This window comes from Neltuma alba, unplaced genomic scaffold (genome assembly GCF_004799145.2).
Source record: "Neltuma alba isolate B1F8T4 unplaced genomic scaffold, ASM479914v2 tig00013412_pilon, whole genome shotgun sequence".
Classification (NCBI taxonomy): domain Eukaryota; kingdom Viridiplantae; phylum Streptophyta; class Magnoliopsida; order Fabales; family Fabaceae; genus Neltuma; species Neltuma alba.
Window position 1 is genome coordinate 93463 of NW_021637666.1, and position 17742 is coordinate 111204.

The 17742-nt window shown below is 37.8% G+C and overlaps 4 protein-coding genes across 5 annotated transcripts; all 4 read left to right on the forward strand.

The window, feature by feature from the left end:
• Window positions 1-1404: 1404 nt before the first annotated feature.
• LOC114737164 (rapid alkalinization factor-like) lies at window positions 1405-2336 on the forward strand. Its single transcript, XM_028925074.1, has one exon. It carries the CDS (start codon window positions 1515-1517, stop codon window positions 1872-1874), a length of 360 nt encoding a protein of 119 aa, XP_028780907.1. The 5' UTR covers window positions 1405-1514; the 3' UTR covers window positions 1875-2336.
• A 2058-nt stretch (window positions 2337-4394) lies between these two features.
• On the forward strand, window positions 4395-6009 carry LOC114737163 (REF/SRPP-like protein At3g05500). Its single transcript, XM_028925073.1, has 3 exons — window positions 4395-4540; window positions 4874-5101; window positions 5312-6009. The coding sequence occupies exons 1-3, from the start codon at window positions 4505-4507 to the stop codon at window positions 5750-5752; spliced, it is 705 nt and encodes a 234-aa protein (XP_028780906.1). The 5' UTR covers window positions 4395-4504; the 3' UTR covers window positions 5753-6009.
• A 1318-nt stretch (window positions 6010-7327) lies between these two features.
• LOC114737162 (ATP-dependent Clp protease proteolytic subunit-related protein 3, chloroplastic) lies at window positions 7328-11252 on the forward strand. 2 transcript variants are annotated; one of them, XM_028925072.1, is made up of 10 exons: window positions 7328-7706; window positions 8045-8146; window positions 8632-8754; window positions 8905-8964; window positions 9420-9516; window positions 9610-9683; window positions 9865-9918; window positions 10021-10104; window positions 10207-10329; window positions 10808-11252. In XM_028925072.1, the coding sequence occupies exons 1-9, from the start codon at window positions 7422-7424 to the stop codon at window positions 10300-10302; spliced, it is 975 nt and encodes a 324-aa protein (XP_028780905.1). In that variant the 5' UTR covers window positions 7328-7421; the 3' UTR covers window positions 10303-10329; window positions 10808-11252. The 2 variants fall into 2 exon arrangements, with proteins under 2 accessions (XP_028780905.1, XP_028780904.1); XM_028925071.1 differs by having other exon boundaries at window positions 7422-7706; window positions 10779-11252.
• Window positions 11253-12542: 1290 nt separating this feature from the next.
• Window positions 12543-16208, forward strand: LOC114737160 (tafazzin). Its single transcript, XM_028925069.1, has 7 exons — window positions 12543-12957; window positions 13355-13470; window positions 13585-13650; window positions 13828-14025; window positions 14541-14659; window positions 14842-14947; window positions 15449-16208. The coding sequence occupies exons 1-7, from the start codon at window positions 12738-12740 to the stop codon at window positions 15989-15991; spliced, it is 1368 nt and encodes a 455-aa protein (XP_028780902.1). The 5' UTR covers window positions 12543-12737; the 3' UTR covers window positions 15992-16208.
• The last annotated feature ends 1534 nt before the right edge of the window (window positions 16209-17742 follow it).

A 17742-nucleotide genomic window follows, 5' to 3' on the forward strand; every position in this document is an offset into this window, starting at 1 on the left:
TTATAAATTAACTAATTTATCAATATCTTCTTATATTTAAATTAGTCAAATATAATTCTTATATTTGAGGTTGTATCGCACTATTTAGAAAGCACAATATTTGCAAATACTAAAAAAATATTACCTGTTCTAGACCCGTCCTAATTTCTCTCTGGCAGCTCTCTCTTCTTATTTGTATAACTATATGTTTCAATAAAATTTGAGAAGGGGATTGCATTTATTCATCTTCAAGAGCTGCTCTCTTTTAAAATTTTATCAAACTTTACATGCCTGTAGCAGATGAATTTACATTATTAATTTTTCATTGATAAAACTTAATATATAAGCATTTTAAAATTGTATTAGTGCCACTTGACAGCCTTTGTTATTAAAATAAAAATAATATCAGAACAATAAAATTAAAAATAGGACACCCTTAATTGAAAGTCTGGCATTCTCTGGTTCATCTAATAATAAAATGGAAGTTTAGGTTCTTGCCAAGCTAAATCAAAGTTTAGGTATAACAAATAATCACTGCAGATTCAATGAGTTTAATTTTTTTCCCCTTTCATTGTCAACGCCTCTAGAAACACTAAAATGAGATTCGCACCTACCCTAAAAAATGTCTTTAAAATTTTTAGTTGACTTTATTATTTTGCGCATTTCCTTTTAATAGGCCATGAAGTTACTTGCACGAATGAATATAGTTTAATTATTTATTGTTTATGGATGTGAAACCCCGTTGTTATCCAGGAACTGAGCTGTGGCCCGTTCAAAGCCGTCAAGGAGAGCCGTTTCTTCCCGCTTTCGTATATGCAAGTTGATGATTACAAAAAGAAGAGGGTGACTTGACCCTTTGGCCTTCTCTCCCATGCTTAAGTGTGGAAACGGTCAACACATATGTAAAATAGCCTCGTTACTTATACCAATCAAGTTGAACGAGAAGAATCAAATCAATAGAGACAGGTCAATGTCTTGATATTACGCACGATCCACTATTTTCACGAAACTACTCAAAAAAAAAAAAAACGAAATCCGTATTACTATATTTGCATGTTCTCCTTAATCTTCAACTATCAAACCTAAAATGTTTTAATAAAATTATAGTTACTCAATACATATTAATTATTAAATACTAGTCTAATACGCTGGCAAAAAAAATTTGTCTAATATTCATAATCATCCAATGCAAAAACGAGAAACAAGAGCAAGGCTCCAAAAGGATAAAATCAAAACAAAAAATTAAAAATTCAAAAAGAAGGGCGGGACGGACTGTCAGTTTTTTGTTTTTTTTTTTTAAACGGAAAAATGATTGAGGAGATGGCATATATGTAAATAAGTAGGATTTGAGTGTCGTTGTTGAGATTGGGGTCTTTTATAGTTCCAAGTGGTTCCTTGCGCTCGCCACTGCTCTGTTCATTGGGAAGACCCAAAGCCACACGCAGAAGGCCAGATTCAGAAAAAAAAACTACACGGAAATACACACCGGCTCCTTCGATAGTCCATTCCAGAAACAGAGCATCATCTTCTGAAAGATGGCCAACCCTCATTCCGTTGCTTTCCTTGTCATTTGTTCCGTCGTACTAGTGATCAGTTCATCGGCCGTCGTCAACGCCGGAGGCGACCGCCATCACCACCTGGGGCTAGGGCTGGTTCGCACTAAGTCGAGCTGTGAGGGTTCAATTGCAGAGTGCCTGAATGGAGAGGAGTTTGACTTGGACTCGGAGACCAACCGCCGCATCTTGGCCACGTCGCAGTACATCAGCTACGGAGCTTTGCAGAGGAACACCGTGCCCTGCTCTCGCCGTGGCGCCTCCTACTACAACTGCCGACCCGGTGCTCAGGCTAACCCTTACAGTCGTGGCTGCAGCGCCATTACAAGGTGCAGGAGCTAGAATTTTGCTGCTATAAAAATTCCCCTCCTGTATTTATTTACTGTTTATTTTTCAAGCTGATTTGATTGCTATATACTTGTATTAATCATACCCCCGGGACCGAGCATATGCAATTTCGAGTTGATGGACTTGTCGGTCACAGTTGTGTTGATTGATAATAATACATGCCGTTATACTGGTACCCCTGCGTTTTGGACGTTTCTGAGGCGAGGAGGGCACCGGCAGTGTCCTTCTATTGGTGTTTGGAAACAGTGATTCGTCACAGATTCCTGTTTGGGCAATATTTTGAATTTGGGCAACACCGCGCATCATGCGAGTCCTCTTTTTTCTTTTTGGGCTATTTTTTGATTTTTGATTGTTGAATCCCTAGTACCGATTGTTTGTTAATGATTTTAGCACCTGTCTTTTTTCCCTTAACATTCTTTGTTCCATGCTATAATGTCTATAACCTTGTCTTTTAAATTCGTTGTGTTCTGGGCAATTTTGTGAATGGGGCTTGCTTTACCTGCTAGCATAAGGCATCATGTGTTAACTTTTTCATTTTTTCCCCCCTCCATAAAGAGAGGAAAAGAGCTCGGCCCGGCCAAAAAAAAAAAAGGGAAAAGAGAGAGCTTTTACTTTGACGGAATGAAAGAAAGAAGCGATTGAATCATATTGAAGTAATAAATCTCTGGCAGGGGTAAAGTGATATATTCATCATTCATTCAATCTCGACTTAAAAATAGGGATATCAGCCATAAAATAATGAGGTGGGGTTAGGTCGTGATTCGTGAAACATGTTAAGCGAATTTAATAATGGAAAATGGAAGGGAAAGCTGCCGGCAAGAGGGAGTAGAAGAGTGGTTAGAGTCATTAATCATGTACCTTTCCTATGTTATTTTAGTTGGTTGGGTTGTTTAGTGATGGGTTTTGTGACCAAATCAAAAGCTAAGAGTGGTCCCACTACCATACAACGAGTCATGGCGAGAAGGCCCCACCCACCAACCTCGTCCAGCATATTTCAAAGAAGCACACCGTAAGCTTTTCATCCTCTTTCTCACCCCTCACCGTCGAATAGTTGAGATTCTGAGTGTAGTTCATGCGTGCGGATTTTGGCATTCAAAGCCAATTGGTGAACCTGAAAACGCTGAGTTGGTCACGCAGAAATTGCTAAAAACCCAGTCTTGTCCCCGGTCATCGAGATCAAATAAGATTTTGAGGGTATATCATTTCCTCATGTGTCGTATGATAATTTTTTTTCCCCTTCAGATTGGACGTATGATGATAATAGTGACAAGAGTACTGTTTTAACTTGATCCAAAATGATAAACCCAACTTAATAACACATAAAGTATTTAATATTTATTTTTCTATTTTCCCTTTCGTACAGATAAATTTCACAAGTTAACTTTTGTCAGAGGCATATTCAGACTGCTTTAAAATTCCTTACATGTTTAATGTTTTGATTATTTTTTAACTAGTATTTTTGGTCCGTGTGAGCCGGTTAAGTCAGACATATCATGAACTAAAGGATCACATATATACATGAAAATTCCCTTAGTGTGTGTCTTTTTTTTAAATTTAAATATCAAGATATAAATAAATTGAGTTTTGAAATCTCATTCAAACCGGGAAAAATTTTGTGGATGAACTTATACAACAAGTGAGTCATCAGCGAAAACACATAGATTAGGGCACGCAGCCCGTGGCACTTGACATTTATGGATGACAAATTCATAGCGAGGTTCTATCTGGATCAACGATAGATGAAGTTGATTTTGGATATTTAATTTTTAAAAAGTATTTGAGTAGAAACAAAACTATAGTTTTGATTTTAAAGTATAAAAAATATGTATGTAAAAAAAAATTTCTTTTGGTCTACGTGAAAAGATTTTTTAAAAGTGTTTTTTTGAAGAAGCCAAGCACGCCGGAATAGATTTTGAGCAGCGGTTGGTAGGTTGGTATCAATGGCTCATGGCAAAATTATGGTTTTGGATTAAAAATATACTTTTGACATGATTAGGTGTGTTTGAGTAATTTTTTTTCCCAAAGAATGAAGATTTTGTGAGCAATAGTTGATTTCAATATTGCCGCTCGTGGTGTGGACAGGGAAATAATCGTCCATGGATTGAAACAGAAAGAGTCCAGCTTCTTAGACATATTGAGCCTAGGGCCTCATCGGACGCACCACAGCCCAAAAACTTAGAGCGAAAACCTAGATGCTTAGCGCATTGGATTATTTACTTAAGCTGGAAGTATGCAAACGAAGAAAAAACCACATGAGCAGTCAATGACTTGATGATGACGGTCTGTTTCCCATGGAAAGCTAATAGCTACGCCCACACAACACAATTCTTAATTCCTAAATATGCATACAGGCATGCATACAACACCTCGCATTCCTTCAGGTCAAAAATAAAAAGGAAAAAACATCTCGCTTTCCCACCACAGCCATTCGTTCTCACCGCGGTTTTCCACCTGCTTCTGGAAGCTTCTTTCGTTGTTCCTCTATTCTCTCCCTTGCTATTTAATCAATCCATTTTTCTCCAACCCTCACCATTCGGTGCTCTCATTCCAAGGGAAAAACAAAATATTAAAGATTCCTCTTCACCTCCTCCCTGAACTCTCCGGATCAAAACTCTTCTGCGACCATGGCCGATGAAAATCCCCAATCCCAGCAACATCTAGTAAGCTCCGCTATAAAATTGTCGAGTTTTCCTCTATTATTTCTTTTATGCAATTAAACATAGCCCTCCTCTTCTAGTTTGGGGCTTTTGATTCAACCGTTTATTTTCTGATTTTTCTTTATCAATAGCCGTACTGATTGCTGACAATCTTTTTATCTATCAAACTTCTGTGAGTAACCAAAGGCTCCGTCGCGCGAGATTTCATCTATTTTCTTTCATTCTGAATTTCCCCTCTCAAATCGCACCCCAATTAGGGTTTTTACTTTATTTTACACGTTATGATTTTGATTCGTAACATATTCAATTTATACGGTTTCTTGAATGTGGTGATAGGCTACCCGGGAAAATGAACGAGGGCTCATGTACCTGGGATTCGTGCAAGTGGCTGCTATTCAGGCCCTTATGAGCTTCTCCATCCTCTATGCCTATGCTAGGGAACATGCTGGCCCCCTCAAGCCCGGCGTCGAGAGCGTAGAGGGAACCGTCAAAAGCGTGGTTCGACCTGTGTACGATAAATTTCGTGACGTCCCTGTCGAAGTCCTCAAATACGTTGATCGTAAGGTCAGGGTCGAATGGAGAAATTTGCAATTTTGTCCTCCCTTCATTGTGTTACGCTAAAGCTTAAAGAAAAAAAAGAAAGGAATTACCCTATCAGATTTGATTTGCTATTACAGTTTAATTGAAAATCAAAAGGCGAAAGACGCATCTGTTGTTATGTTTGCCTGCTGATTGAAGCTCTTGAGATTTATGCTGTGCGTGATTTTTCCGCAGGTGGGAGAATCTTTGACTGAGCTGGATCGCCGCGTGCCTACTAACATCAAGAAGGCATCGGCCCAAGTCTTGACAGTGGCTCAAAAGGTTCCGGAGGCGGCTCGAACCTTGGTTTCTGAAGTCAGACGAGCTGGCGTGGTAGATACTGCGTCGGGTTTGGCTAAGTCGGTTTACTTCAAGTACGAGCCTACAGCCGAGGAGCTGTATGCAAAGTATGAGCCGAAGGCTGAGCAGTGCGCTGTGTCGGCATGGCAGAAGTTGAACAAGCTGCCGTTGTTCCCGCAAGTTGCTAATGTTGTTATTCCACCGGCAGCCTTCTGTACGGACAAGTATAACGAGACTGTTGTTTATGCCGCTCAGAAGGGTTATAGAGTTTCGGCCTACCTGCCATTGGTGCCTACAGAGAAGATTGCAAGGATATTCGGTGAAAACAGAGCATGATATTTCTTTGGTGGTTGTTATCTTTGAAAAAATGTGAGGGATTGTGTATGCTTTAGTAGCTGTGTTTTCCGTGGTTTCTTTCTGCTGTGTACCGTTTAAGTTGTTAAACCGGGATGCAGCTATTTTGTTTCCCGGTTCTGCTGTAAAGAGTGTTTAGGTGAATAGGTTGTGACTGGTGGCTTAACAACAGCGTGATGGTTGAGTTGATATGGCTAATCTCTTCTCCCGTGTTGCGATGCTTTCAGTTAAAGACCAAATGTGGTTACAAAAAATTTTAGCCAAACAAAAAGATCACATTTTCAGCCAGCTGATAGCTCTCAAGCTAAGATTTGGATCATCTCAACAAGTTGTAGGGTGGTTGAATTTGAGACTGCAAGGCGGTCTCCGTCCAACGAGAGTTGGCCCTGTTTTCATGTTATGCCTCAGTGAACAACATAGGTAATATAATTTTTAATATAATTTTAATTATTTATTAAAAATTAAAAAAATACTAAAAGATACTAAAAATATATTTATTATACATGATAAATAAGTAAGTGTATTTAATAAATGAAAAATATGTAATTTAAAAATTATAGAAGTCTAAAATGCTCTGGACCTAATTATTTGTAAAATGCTTGGGCAATATTCTCCTCCTTATCTTAAGTTGAAAGTATTACGGGTAACAAATAATTACTTAAAATTAGATAAAGTAAAAAATATGTTAGAAAAAAATATTTTAGAAATATATTTTTATTTATAAATTTTTTTAAGAAATGAGAAAAAAATGAAAAATATAGAAATATGTGATAAGAAAATATGTAAATAATAAATAGTTATGGATAAAATTGAAAAAATGCATTAAATATTAAAACAAATTCAAATTGATGCTTATAAAATAGAGCACATTTCTTCTTAAATTTGAAGTTTATGAGTAAGATAAGAGGGAGTAGTACTTCCGATCTTTAATGTATAATCTAATTATTGTTAATTTAAATTTATTGTTATTACAATTTTCAATCATATTATATTTCTAGTTGTATTTTTCCAGTCTTTAACATATGACCTAATGTAAAACTTATTATATATATTTATTTTTTAAATTAATAATCAAGTAGGAATGGGGAAGGAATTAAGAAAGATGCTTAGAATTTTTTAAAAAGAACATATTAACTAATTTAACTAATATTTTTAATATACTTAAATTAGTTAATTAGGTTATAGATAATTAATACTAAATATAATAATATAAAAATATTCCTTTCTAACTTTATTATCATCGTAGTATCTTATTAGAAGTAATCATATTCGAGATATTATCAGGTACTAAATGTGAACAATTTTTCAAATAGAAATTTAAATTTTAGTTTACTATGTTGTAAAGAACTAGTATCTTCTATTAGGCTTAATTTCTGCTAGTGTATTCCATGTTTGCTTCTGAGTACGTTCATTATACGTAAGGCATCACATTCAAAATCCGATCGGCCCAAACCAGACCAACCCGACCCAGAAAGGACCAGCACGGAAGGGAGAAAGATTCTGTTGAAATAGATATTAAAATTAAAAAAAATAATAATAAACACAGCAGGGTCGCTTGTAATCCTCCAGCCTCCCATCCCTGGTTCGGCTTCAACCCATTTCATTCAAGAGGATTCCAGAATTAGCAGGGACACAATTATAATCACAAAGCATGTCCACGTATGTGTGGGCGCCAATGGCCACTTCCATGCCGACTTCGTCTTCCTCCTCTCAATTGCCCGTGAGGAGAAATTCTAGGACCTGTTGCTTCATGAATGCCAGAAATCAGGCTAGAATTCCTATGCCCCCTATCAACCCTAAAGATCCCTTTCTCTCGAAGCTTGCTTCTGTGGCTGCCACTTCTCCGGAAACGCTGCTTAACCGTCCCGTGAATTCTGAAACCCCTCCTTATTTGGACATATTTGAGTCCCCGAAGCTCATGGCTACTCCCGCCCAAGTAATATCTCTTTCGCTTACTATCCAGTCACAAGTGTAAAGTCTGTGGTCAATTCGGTGTTCTGGTAAATGGTCGTGTTCAAAATTCGCTCTTGAAGAGATGTTAATATCTGCTGACACATAAAAGCCAGAGTATCACACCCTAAATGGGGATATAGTGTTGACAGAATTTGGTTAGAGACTAGGATGATTATGTAACATGTATGGCAACCTTTTAGGAAGCAGTGTTGATCAACTATGAGTTCTATAGTCTCTTAGTCTGTTTGTGACGACTTTCTTCTAGTATTCGCATTGGTTATGCTTATTCGTTCAAGTAACGCTATTGTCTACTTGTAATAGGTGGAGAGATCGGTTTCATACAATGAACACCGTCCCAGAAGGCCTCCACCTGATTTGCCTTCACTGCTTCTTCATGGCAGAATTGTTTATATTGGCATGCCTGTGAGTACCAAATTATGCTTCCGATTCCATATGCATTTGTTCTTTCGGTTTTATCATTTGCTGTTACATGTGTTACTCTTTATTATAAAATTAATCGAAAATTTCATTCCCCTACTATCCGTGAGAAAAATCTGAGTGAAAAGCTTTAGCTTTTAGTCATGGAAGGGTAACCAAATTATTGCAATAGTGGTTATTGATGTACTATAATGTTATTTGTGAATTAAGTTGAATATTTTGTAACATTTTGAGCCTCGGATTGATCGAACGAGATAGTGAAGAGAATATTTTACATGTTGAGGATTTTGTGAACACTAACAAAGTAGTTAATCCACCTATTTATGCCTTCTCTTACATTTCCATCTTTTGTTTAGCGTATGTTAATCCCCAGCCACAGTTTCTATTGCCTGCATTCCGCTGCTACTTGCTTATGATAACAGTATTTTACCACAGTAATTTTTCTGATTCATTATAACTCTGCCTTTCAGTTGGTGCCAGCCGTCACAGAACTCGTTGTTGCAGAGTTGATGTACCTTCAGTGGATGGATCCCAAAGAACCTATATATATTTATATTAATTCAACTGGAACTACTCGTGATGATGGTGAAACGGTAAGCGTTGCACTCATTTCCAACTTCTACATGATGTGAAATATTCACGGTATTGACGTGTCGTCCATGTTGTTTATGCACCAATAATTTAAGATAATCTATTGTGCTGCCTTCCTCTGTGTCTAATGTATTGTGGATATTTGCATTCAGGTAGGGATGGAGACAGAAGGTTTCGCCATTTATGATGCAATGATGCAGTTAAAAAATGAGGTTTGTTTCTCTCCGTTCAATATAAATTCTGCGTTCATATATATGAATATATATTGTATATCTGTTTTGTTTTTAAGTTTTGTCGGAAATAATATATAATGTGAAATGGAAGTGGGCTGCTATAGAAATCTAAACTTATGAAGGTTGATGCATCTATTTGTGTTAATTATGCTATGGAATCTGTTGATGCTGTGTTCTCTTCATGATTTGTGTTATTGGTAGCTTAGTGGCTGTTTCTAGTGCTTACAAGTCAACCTTGCATTCATTCGTCTGATGTTGCATTCGTTTTTATGTATCAATGACCTGGCATTTCAGGTGATGACTTAAGGAAGTCACATTAAAACAAGGCTGAATGGAAATAATGTGCAATGCTTCTGCTTTGAATAGCGATGCCTTTTTACTCTTCCATAATGCATTAGCTATCAGTTCCCACATCAGTTTTTCTACCTATGCAGATTCACACAGTGGCAGTTGGAGCAGCTATAGGTCAAGCCTGTCTGCTGCTTGCTGCAGGGACCAAGAGTAAACGATTTATGATGCCGCATTCCAAAGGTATGGTTGGGACCCTGTGGTTAGATTAAGTTTGCTACTCCAGGACTTCAATCCTATAGAGATGTGAAACTGTTCTATTGATTTCTATTACAGCCATGATTCAGCAGCCTCGTGTTCCATCATCTGGTTTAATGCCTGCCAGTGATGTTCTTATTCGTGCACAGGAGGTTGGTCAAATTTGTTATTTTCTGCGGACCATTTAACACCGTGGGGAATGATCATCTTACTTGGTGTTAATAGTTTTCCATATCAATGCTGTTTGGATGTTGCCAAGTAATGTTTTCCTAACATCCGAAGAATCCCTACTTACGTTGTTGAAACCTTTGTTTATTTTCAAATATTTTCCAGGTGATAATAAACAGGGATACTCTTGTCAAACTACTCGCAAAACATACTGGAAATGTGAGTAACCATTCGTAGATTGTCTGTGGATGTCATATTTATTTGTGAAAGGTAAGGCAGGATCTAACGATTCCTTGCTTGACTTGCTTTTCTTATCATTAGTCGGAGGAGAGAGTAGCTAATGTGATGAAGAGACCATATTATATGGATTCCACAAAGGCGAAGGAATTTGGCGTCGTTGACAAAGTAAGTGCTATTTAATGGTAATATCAGGTCTAACCTCTGTTCGCATCCCCAACCATGCATGAGGTTCACCAAACTAATGATGCTGGAATACTATTTCCTTAGATTCTTTGGCGAGGTCAGGAGAAGGTGATGGCAGATGTTGCTCCTCCCGAGGAATGGGACAAGGGTGCTGGTATCAAAGTTGTAGATGGATTTTAGTTACTCTCGATTGGGTATCTGTTCACTGTAAGTGAACTCATCCTTTCAAATCGTGACACTTGTTCTTGTTTTTGCTTAGTGTAGAATCAATTGTTGCTTATTCACAATGGTGCGGCTGCTTTGTCTTGTCTTTTTATTTTGGGTATGGATGTTGCCATATGCCGTTTTGGCTTTGCCAAACATGCATTTTGAATTTTTGATATTGACCCAAAAAAAGGACGCTTCGATTATTTTTTCCCCATGAAACAATTTATCTTATGGTAAGTTAATTAGGCTATTTCTGTAGACATATTTTAAAAGCCATGATTTTGCTCGACTTAACAAGAGATGTTGGAAAGGGTCTAGATATGCTGATACTTTTGCGTCCTTTCCTTCCCCGCCTAATGGATGCCTGGGAATGAACTTAACGGCAATGCTCATGAAAGCTGGCACCGCTCTTTATTTCCTAATTGTTCTGCTTTCTTTCTTTTTATTTGGGGGATAGCTGAGAATGTTTCTTTTGCAGATATAAATGATGATATGGTTATGGTCGTTGCCTGAAAGATGAACTGAACATGCTGTAAGAGTGCTTTCTAGGATGATTGAGACCAAGTTATAGGCAAAGTAGATGAAACATGAGCTACAGGAATGGCCATGCAAAGGAAACAAGCTTGTGCTGTGTTGGGATCGTCATTCAACTAATTTCCAATCCAGATACATGAATAATTATATTTTTTTTATATGGTTCGTAAGTTAGTAGCCATGTTCAAGCAGCAACTTTTTTGCACTCAGAATACGAATTTCTTGACTTGACTGGTGCTACTGGCGTCCTCTTGTATTCTGGTTCCGGCTATCGTCATTGATTTCGTGCAATCCTTCCCTCCACAACCTGTGAGGTTGCTCTATGAATTGATCACTTTGATCATAACAAGTTTGTTTTTGGTCAGTTTAAGTCATTTAATAATGTACTACGAGATCCTCTAGTTTCAATTTTTGGTAATTCAAAATTCTTAGCTGCACCCCTTACTTTTGAGAGGCTTAGCATTTGATTAGTTGAGTGCGGCTCTAGCTTAGAGAGGTTAAAATTGTCTGGAGTGTATAGAAAGTCGCACATCTAATGGTTATAAAGTAAATTAAGGAAACGGTAGAGGTGAAATGAGAGGGAGGGAGAGCTGGAGTGGGGAGAAGGTAAAGGCAGAAGAGAGAAGTAAAGGTTATACTTGAGGGTTCAGTAATGGATAAGTTTCACGTATACAGTATACATGGTAACTGAAAATATAAATAAAAATTAAAAAATCCTGTGCTCGCCAAAAATCAGTTCAAGCACAGGGGGTTGATGTTTATAAGAAGCTTATAGCCCAAAATCATTTAAGAATTAGGCGCAATAGGTGCTGAAAGATGATGATAGTCTTCGTAGTGATATATGTAATGAAATTTGATCCTCTATACGTGAATTTATTGAATAATGATTTCCCCCAGGGATCAATGGCCCATTGAAAGTCGTGGTATAGTTTGCAAGTCAAGAGCGCATGGTTCCTTCTTTTTTTCATGGAGAAGTGAGGGAGAAATTGTGCCGGCTGATCATCCCCACCAAAGAGGATTATATGAAAATTACAAACATCTTGTTATATATAAAATAATTTCAGAGGAAGTGGCTTTTAGCCTTACTATTTTTTTCACAGAACAATTAACAATTAATACTCTATTTTGTCTTTATCATAAATTTTAAATGACTAATTCACGGATAATAAATAATTAATTAAAAATAATAAATATATTAGAAGTATATTTTTATTTTTAAAAATGCTCTTATAATAAATTAAAAACTGATGGAAAAAATGTGTAGGAAAATGTGATAAGAAAAAATAATTAAAGATAATATTAAAAAATATATTAAATATTAAGATAAATTAAAATTAAAATTTATAAGATAAGTCATATGTTCCTCAAGTACGAAAATAATAAAAAGAATATAATATAATAATTCAATTATCATCGGCACCGGCAGTCGGATTGGGGTAGAACCAGTCAATCGTGGACCGATGTTTTCACCCGTTGAGTATCCGGTTTCCGCTTTCCGGTACCGCCTTCCTTCTTACAACAACTCGAGGATGATGTGGCAACAAACAAACATAAGTGCGGGCCATCTTTATCTCACATGTGGTCATTGTGGAGCAGCCTTGTGGGCCCGAGTAAGTAGGGTTGAAACTGAACACCCTAATCCAAGAAAACCTGGGCTCCAATTCCTGAGAAGCGCGCATAATGCGCACAGAGGCTGAGGCAGCGACTCACACCGACTTCCTTGCGGACGTTGGAAAACGTTCCCTCTCAATTTGCTATCGGCACTTGCGCTTCGCTGTCCCTCTTCTCACAATCTCACTCCAAGGTCCTTTCTAGTATCCCAGTGACATTTTGAATCTTCAGAATTCCCTCTCCCTTTCATCGATTCTGCATCGATGCCGCGTTTTGATCGTGGAGATCTCTGGAAGAACAAGGCTCGCTCTCTGCAACTGCAGCTCCGGAACCGTTTCAGAGTTGCCGTCGATCGCCATTGGCGGCGCCAGCCGACGTTTATCCCTGAAGGTTATTTCTCCTGCACTATGCAGCGCTGGCTTCGCCGTTTTCGTGATTTTCGTCAGGAATCTTTGCCTTCTTCCTCTTTCTATCGAAAAAAAGGTGCTCATTCTTCCTTTCTTGTTTCTCGTAGCTGATTTTCCCTCACATTTTTTTCCAATCAGCTTCTTTAATTGGGATCGATCAAGTCTTGGTTATGTTCGATTCGTGCATTTGTCACTTTTGAGTATTCTACTATTCTTGGCTCGACGTTATCAATCTCCTTTATATGCCTTTCCTCGCAGTTTTTGAGCTCCTACCTGGTTATTCCTACTGCGCGTTGTTTGGCCTTCAATTTTGTTCGTATGATTCTGAAATCAATGTTTTTGGATGATTAGATGTCCGCTTTCCCCTTCTTTTCTTGCATATGTTCCGTTCAATTTCTCAAATGCATTGCAATTTGTGACGGTTCGTTAGTTGTATTGTTTGTATTTATCATTTTCTGAATTTTTTTCCCCAGTGAGTAAGGACTTCAGTTCTGAAGAGTCGGCTCTACTTCGAGTGCTGCAAGCTGTAGCTGTTCCTGTGCTTGGAAATGTGTGCCATGTGTTTATGAACGGGTTAAACCGTGTCCAGGTATGTGAAATTGTGAATTTCTTTGGTCTTGAGCTAGGTTGCAAACTTTTTTTGTTTCTTCCTGCTATCTTTTTTCGTCGTAGAGTGCTTAATTTCGCTGCTGTGTCACAACAGGTGTACGGTTTAGAAAAGTTGCACGAACCTTTGCTTCATAGACCCAAAGACAAGCCTCTTCTTACGGTATGCTCCGAGGCCTAGGAGCATGTCTTATAAACAGTATAGTTTGATTAGCTTAGTCTTCGTTATCTTTGAGAAAGTGATCTCTGTAATTAATTTCTTTATGGTTCCAGTTGTATTGCATACGCCATAGTACATATCATATTGATGCTGGCTCGCTCTTTTATAACTCCTGTTCAGGTTAGCAATCATGTGGCTTCCATGGATGATCCTCTTGTTATTGCTTCACTGCTTCCCCCTCATGTTCTGTTGGATGCTCAGAACCTGAGATGGACATTGTGTGCAACTGACCGATGTTTTAAAAACCCCGTAACTTCTGCATTCTTTCAATCTGTCAAAGTCTTGCCGGTTTCTCGTGGTGATGGAATTTATCAGAAGGTATGAATTTAATGATACTCTAATGCTTTACTATATTGGAGACTTTGGTGTTTATGGTACCTGCCAATGTCCGGTAAAATTTGCAGACTTTGGTGAAACTCTTGGCTTATTCTTTTTTTCATTTTATTGCTTTTACTGCCATGGATTAAATTATTTTCTTTGACAACTTGTTCTATTCTGGAAATAGATTCCTTGCTGTCTACTCATTAATTACTAGGCTTTGAAGTCGCTTTTGAGTCTTGTCTTGTGTATTAATGCTTGTTGTTGAGAGTGAAAGCAAACAAAATTTGTTTATTGAATTAATATCCTTTCCTGAGTGAATTACTTTTCCGACCTAAAATCTACCGTTTATGGTTTTGTCTCAAAAATAAGCAGCTGCCTTGTATTATCTGTGTTTTCTTCCATATGTCTTTTGCTTCCTAGCTTCTAGCTATGTCTTGCTTTAGGCCTTCTACAAAATGGAATCTCTTGAGATAAATTATTGAGATTTTATCTTGTTGCTCATTCTGCTGCAGGGAATGGACATGGCCATTTCAAAATTGAACCGTGGTGGGTGGGTCCACATATTTCCAGAAGGAAGTCGTTCACGTGATGGTGGTAAAACTATGGGTTCTTCGAAGAGAGGTGTTGGAAGGTAACAATCTCCTGCGTGGTATTTGGTAATTCATTCAAATACTAGCTGAAAAGTTTGCTTCTCTCACGTTATCGAAGCCGCTTTTCTACTTCTACAATGACATGGAATGGATATGTAAAACTAGCATGTGCTTTGGGAAATTTGCTCCTCGGGTTACTCTGATATGTGTATTTGCTCCTTAGGTTGGTCCTGGATTCAGACAGTGTGCCCATTGTGGTCCCATTTGTGCATACAGGGATGCAAGATATCATGCCAATAGGCGCCAAATTTCCCAGAGTTGGCAAGACGGTATAATCCTAGTCCCTTACATGTGATGAGCTACCAACAGAGATCCTGTTTTAATAGTTTTGCGAACTTTCCTTTGTTCAGATCGGGTGGTTGGTGCTAGTTGTAGGGATTTGGATTTTTTTTTTCCCCTTGGAAAAAGACTCTCTTTAAGGTGATCTTGATCGTCCAATCAATCTAGACAGCCTAGAGTTTTTCATAAAAACAAAAATTATTCTGAACAGTCCTAATTAACTGAGCAGTTAGGTTATACTCCAAATGACAGTCAGTTTTCTCCACAAAAATGAGGGAATTCATAAGTTGCATTGTTATGACCGTGTATGAGGTGTCTTTTGCGTTCCTGTCTGATTCTTCCCTGTGGACCAAGTTATCGGTAATTATGGAAACTGGTTTCTTTACGAAATGGAAGAGCTTCTTGTCATCGACTGCATTTTATTATTCTTTTTTATTGAATAAACCTTTGGCCGTATCTTAATTTGATTGTCTGGACATGATGTTTCCTAGGTTACAGTGCTCGTAGGTGACCCAATCAATTTCGATGATCTGCTAAATGCGGAAAAAGGTGAGAATGTGCCAAGAAGAACACTATATGATGCAGTAGCAACAAGGATTGGCAACCGTTTACATGAATTGAAAGTCCAAGTCACCAATCTGGCTATTGAACAAGAAATGCTGTTAAAAACCAGCTCTACCCATACCGCGGAGCGAGCATCTGGGATTTTTCAGCAGGTTGATTGGGAATTATTTGGAATGGGAAGCTCGATGTCAGTACATGAGGATTCCAAGCAGAGACAAGAAACTCTTGCTCTCCCAAATGAAAGTGTTACAAAACTTCAGTACTCTCATGATAAACACAATTCGAGAACGGGCTTCTCATACAGGGTGCGTGGTTATATGGATCGGATGGAGCTGATGTCCTTTGCTGCGAGAGGCTTGTTTATGAATCGTGGAACCAGGAGTTCTGCCAGCTGTACAGATATAACCCCGTTAAGGGCATGGAAGCAATTTTTGGAAGCAAACGTCTGGCGCCATTGGAATTATTGCTAAAGATGGTCTCTGCTTGTGCCCTGTGTGTGGGTTTCTTGATTAAATTAATTAAAAAAAAGAAAGAGGAGTAGGGATAGGGTAAACACAATGTAATTACGAATGATCTCTCACCTAAATACCAATCTTGTGCTGTGGGATCGTTCCATGTGTCCCCTCTGCGAAAGCCAGCACCTGTGACCTATTGTGGTTTGGGACTGATGACGTCCTATTTGATCAATCAGTTAGATGTGACAGATCAGTTTAGTCTAGAATTGGGGTTTTGCCGAGCAGCAGCTATTGGACGTTTGAATATTTCCTCCTTCCTCGGGCCTGATAATTGACACGAGAGTGAATCGTTTAATTAGTTGATAGCTATCTTTTCAAATAAATGGTTGGATGGCTCGACCTTCTTTTTCCCTCGTGACTTTATGGAGTTGTATTTATTATTCTTTGGTCTTACTGGAATAATACTACTTTTAGTTTTTAATATAAGAACTAATTAACTAAATAGATTAACAAAATTAGTTAAATTCTTTATGCTAATTATGTGTATTAATTAATTAAAATTATTATTTGATGAGATTTTTAACTATAAGGATTATTTTAGAAAAAAATTAGATAAATATAAAAGATAAAGTAAAGTAAAATGTTATATTTAAATTAAATAAAATATTAATTAGTTATTATATTAAACACAAGTTAATCTTACCCTGATTTGGTTTTACAAAGTGACTTGCTCGGACCGCTTGACAAGCCGCGATGGAGAAACTGTCGGACATCAAGCTCGCTCGGGCGTCGTAGGATTTGAGGCAGCCAACGGTGTAATCAAACGCGGTCTTGCGAATGCGCGCGGAGCGGAATCTGGTGATGTGTGTGGTTTTGATGATCTGCACCCATGAATTGCAAATTTGTAATGCATTTTTGGTATTGAATCAGTGAATTTTGAATTATAGTTTTATCGGGATCGATTTGAATTAGAGAGATATCATATATTTTAATATATATATTTTTTAATTCAGAGTATGTTTAACTCATTTTAAACTTAAAACTAGTGTCTGTTACATGAAATCCTCCAAGTGCCCGATTAAAAAGTAAAAACTTTTTTGGGCCAATGCTAGATCTGGGCTTATACTCGCCGTTAGATTCCTCCCAATCAAAGCGTTTTAGCGGTGAAGACTGAAGACAACAGACAAAAGTCCCCGTGATTGTCGACCAAAATTATGAAGTGACGCAAGGTCCTTGAGGTCCCGTTTGGTATATGGAATCTGCTGATTCTCTTGGCACGACAAGGGTAGTAGGTTGAAGAGAAATTTGTTGGGAAGCATTTTCATCATGCAAGGGAGGCTTCTGTCCCACCTATTTCCACGGAGATGGTGAGCTTCCGTTGGAAAAATTTGTAAAATGTCAAAAATGCCTCAACACCAGAACGATTTGCTTCGCTGCTCCGTGTTGAATTTCGATTAAAACCAATCCACGCATTTTATCCTATCTCCTCCATCCCTTCCTTACTCGTGACTCCACTGCTCTCCACGAATTTAATCTTTTTTTTTTTTGGCGAAACGGTTGATAAAAGTTTTGTTAATGGCGGATTTCCGGGGTGTTTAGAAGGTGCCAAAAGCATTTGTTTTACTATATAAATTTCATAAAATCACTTTTAAATTGTAGTTTCATTCTCATCTAAATATTTCATTTATCATCTTCGATCCTTTTTTCAGTTCTCGGAAAAATTGAAAGAAAAATGTATTGGCAAAAGAAATTAACTATCAACTAGT